Source organism: Juglans regia, chromosome 6 (genome assembly GCF_001411555.2).
Source record: "Juglans regia cultivar Chandler chromosome 6, Walnut 2.0, whole genome shotgun sequence".
Lineage (NCBI taxonomy): Eukaryota > Viridiplantae > Streptophyta > Magnoliopsida > Fagales > Juglandaceae > Juglans > Juglans regia.
The window spans coordinates 29987754-29991804 of record NC_049906.1 but is presented as its reverse complement, the minus strand read 5'-3'; the positions used below and the strand labels follow the sequence as shown (position 1 = coordinate 29991804).

Genomic DNA, 4051 nt, shown 5'->3' with positions numbered 1-4051 from the left:
GGGTCAAATATATTTGTTAATTTTAAAAACGATTAATCACATTTTGAACACATAATTAGTAGTAATTAAGGACGATACAAATTTAGGAAATTAAGGGATCAAATACTAAATTGGAGTACGCAACTTGTGAAGAGATTCATCGGCCTAACTCATTTCATAAAATTGGTTTTACAAGAGATGATTGTTCATTCCTTATAAACATGATTAATACATTATCTACAGATAATGTAGGATTATTCCTCAACATCCTATCTCACGTGCAGGTCAGTATTTTTCCTGGTCTTTGTCACGAGATAAGTAGTGTAAGCCTCCATTCGTCCTGTGGTAGACTCTGATATCATGAAGAGATTTATAGACATAACTCATATCATAAAACCGATTCTATAAAAGAGGATTGCTCATTCTTTATAAATATTCTCAACACCTTATCTATAGACAATATAAAATTATTCTTCATCAACTTGCATGTTATTGAGAAATATATCAAACAATATCATGATCTTCTTCCTCATGCGTGCAGTACATTCATTATTAGTTGCATTAAATCTCAGTGAATGCCTCGGCTAGCACGCCAATCTAGCATTAGATCAATTAAATACTATCCTACCCTGATTAAAAAAAATAAAAAATACAAATACAAATCCCAACCTGCTAATAATCATTAAGATTAATTTATGTCGCAGCTTGAAGAAACAATTAATTTTGCAGAATTTTTATTAATGGTAATGGAGGATCAGCCCCAGGATTAAATTAAAGCTCTATATACATTCAAATTTGAGCAATACTTGAAAAAGACGATCGAGTTTCTGGTCAGACAAAAAGAAAAACACAGCTTCGATCTGCAACAACTCTAAGAAGCTCATGGGTTCTTAGACATGGGCTCAAAGTAGTAGTACTGGACATTAATTAGCTAGTCTTGTTAGAGATAAGAGAAAGAGACAGACAGAAAGACAGAAATTAAGGAAGAGTTAAAGGTTATAAGCCACCATGCAGCAGCTAATTAGCAGGCTAACCATCGATCTTATTCTAATTTTGCCAAGCAAACTTGGTAGCTAATTGGCGGTTACTTGTTGATCAGGTAAGCTGGAAAAGCAGAAGTAGTAGTAGTAGTAGTCGTCGTCGTCCCGGCCATGAGCATGGACGTCCTCTTAACAAACCGTCCTTTCATTCTCGGCCTCTTCTCAGCGTTCAGTTTCCTTACTTCGTACCTTATCTTCTTCGAGAACAGGCGTGTCCTTCTCTTCTCTCTGTACCTCGATACTCTTGCTTCTCGACACCCGTCTGTACGGACTCCGACTGATGCTGTTTCCCCGTATGGGTAATGATGAACATCTTTAGGGCACGAACCCTGTAAAATATATATTTCAGTCAAACACATGCCATAATTATCAATACCAAGACTTTCCTATATATCAATCTGATCCTAATTAAAACTATCTAAACAACCTACTGAGCAGCAATATATATGATCATGCCGTTTAACTGATTATAGATTCTGCCCTTCCCTTGGCATGTGAATTTTGTTGTAAACCTAAGGCCCCCATCTATCTCCTGTCATATATATCCATGATCTATAAGATGCCAGCAGCCTCGTTCAATTTTTTTTTTGAAAAACTATGGTACCTTGCACAAATTCATGATGGTTGGCTTCAGATCTATACAAGAAGTGTGCTACATGAGATGAATCATCTAATTAATGAAACATGTTATTTAAATTAATTAAAGAGTGTAAACTATTAGTTGTTCAATGAGTACTAGGAACTGAAGATGGTGTGTGTGTGTGTGTGTGTGAGAGAGAGAGAGAGAGAGAGAGAGATTACCATGATGTTCTGCCAGCAGTTGTCAGGATTGAGCTCCGGTCGTGTTCCTGTTGTCCATGGAGAACGTTGGCCGGGCCAAGCTGTAATAACTTCCTCATAGTTTAGCCTCAAAAATATCTCCCTCTTCATCTCCTCGTCGCAGCCTTGATCACCATTCATCATTTTGTTCTCCGCCATGGGAATGACCTTTTTCTCCATCTCCTCTCCAAAATCAACGTAGAACTCAATATCATCTTCCTCTTTACAATCTAAAAGTCTCAATCCTTTGACGTCGCAAGAATCTTCGTCTAGTCCTTTTCCTAATAGGCACTCGACATCAGCAGCAAAATCAGCAAGCTCCATATCCGAGGACAGAAACCCGTGTAACTCATCCAATTCACAAACCCTATCGTGTCCATAATCTTCAGCCACCATTCTTTCCACTTCATCACTCTCCATAGTGGTTCTTTCATCATCAATCGTGTTCTCCATTTCATTGCAAAGTTCAGACGTGGCAAAAGGGTTGAAGATAGGAACCCGTAAAAGAAGTTTTTCTTCATTGCTGCTGGCCTCCTGCGAAACTTCTTCACTGCCAATCTCAGGAACACAAGGCAGAAGATCCAAGGATTTCTCTTCCTCTTTAGCCTGTTGCACCAATAAAGGCTTGTTATGGCGAGGGGTTCGTGCCTTTCGTGTGAAACCCCGGTGCCATGCTGGTGGAGAATTATCATCAACTACTGCAGAAATATCGTTGTTGGGTTTCACAGATGAGGATTGGAGCCGAACCCTTTCGTGTCTGCTCGCTAGTAGATTAGCGGAGTGAACCGATGCATCACAAGCCTGGCAAAGGAAAGCATCATCAGCAGCACAAAACCAGCGAGCCCGCCTACGTAAACAGCTGTCACAAGCTCGTGCCGTCTTGCCTCCCATGGCATTTGCAGCTTTCTTTTCAGTAATCATGGAGGAAATCTAGCTATATTCTGATCCTGGACAAGATGTTGAGGGAAACACAGATAAGATCAAGAGAAATGTTTTGGCAAACCAGGATTGTTTCCCGACTACTGCCAATTAGTCTCTCACACACAAAGGAATATTGAAATTTCCTCTCGTATAGTTATTTAGAATCAGGGGCCCAATTAATGCTCAAATTATTGTGTGGGGTTTGTGCGAGAGTGTGGATGTTAGGGCCACACAGGGCACTTTTCATCCTGGTCACAATCGTCTAGGTTGTTGTCTGAAGCGAGCCCCAAGCACTTTTGGTGGTTTTCTACAGGAAAAGATGAAGCTTTTCCGGACCCATTACTTGCTCTTATCTCAGTGTTTATTGGTTAAGCTTTGAAGTCCATCTTATTCTCTGAATTCTTATTGGCTATCTGTCTATACAAAGGATTCCTTGTGGGGATAACTGGAGGGGTAGCCCTGCATGTGGAGGGGTCTGTACTGTTTGTGTGTTTTTAAATTTCGAGTTGGACACTTTTGTTTTTATTGCCTCTATAATTCACATATTCCTGTTAAAACTTTTTGTTTGTGGTCCTTTCTCGTTTGTAGCTTCTAGTTACTACTCTCAGCTCGTGTGGTGCCTTTCACCTCTTTTTGGCACTCTCCATTGACCCAAAGTATTCTCCACCAGTTGATGCACGCCTGTACTATATATATAAATATATATATATATATATATATATATATCTGAGTAATTTTTACCTTGATCTTGACTATAGGAGTAGTTTCAGGGGGCCATGCATGTGGAAAACTGTCATGTTTCAAACAAATTTAAGCAATTGGCCGGAGAAGTAGTTTCGGTGGTCACCTGAATGCAGCAAACCGTCATATATGTTTCAAAACAAATTTAAGCAATTGAAAACATATATATATATATATATATATATATATAGGGTAATTCTATGCATCAGCCTACACACTTCACACACCATGCATTCAATTTTTTTTTTTTTTTTAAATCTCAATACACTAAGTGTATTGAGTGTGTGATGAATAGTAGGCTGATGTAAATATTTTTCCATATATATATATATGTGTGTGTGTGTGTGTATTTACATACATATATTTGGATCCAAAATCAGCATGGGGTTGATTTGAGTATATACGCTAGCTAGCTATTTAATTACACTACAATAGATTTCATTTATTGAGATGGACGAAACCATCACAAAGATTTAACGTTCAGATGGTTAATCAATACGTTCGAACGTAACTTTTTAAATCATTCGAATATCAAGAAATATTCGTTCAAT

The 4051-nt window shown here is 38.3% G+C and overlaps 1 protein-coding gene across 1 annotated transcript; it reads right to left on the bottom strand.

Annotated features, from left to right (window-relative positions):
- Positions 1-684: 684 nt before the first annotated feature.
- Positions 685-2914, bottom strand: LOC108998057 (zinc finger protein CONSTANS-LIKE 16-like). The gene is made up of 2 exons (XM_018974493.2): positions 1821-2914; positions 685-1348 (listed from the first exon to the last, which is right to left on the bottom strand). The coding sequence occupies exons 1-2, from the start codon at positions 2757-2759 to the stop codon at positions 1064-1066; spliced, it is 1224 nt and encodes a 407-aa protein (XP_018830038.2). The 5' UTR covers positions 2760-2914; the 3' UTR covers positions 685-1063.
- Positions 2915-4051: the final 1137 nt, after the last annotated feature.

What these genes read in the sequence shown, in the direction of transcription:
- LOC108998057 (XM_018974493.2), bottom strand. Translation starts at nt 2,759, where the DNA reads ATGATTACTGAAAAGAAAGCTGCAAATGCCATGGGAGGCAAGACGGCA. An exon ending in ACTGCTGGCAGAACATCATG is followed by an intron (nt 1,349 to 1,820) that starts GTAATCTCTCTC and finishes TATATTTTACAG; the next exon opens with GGTTCGTGCCCTAAAGATGT.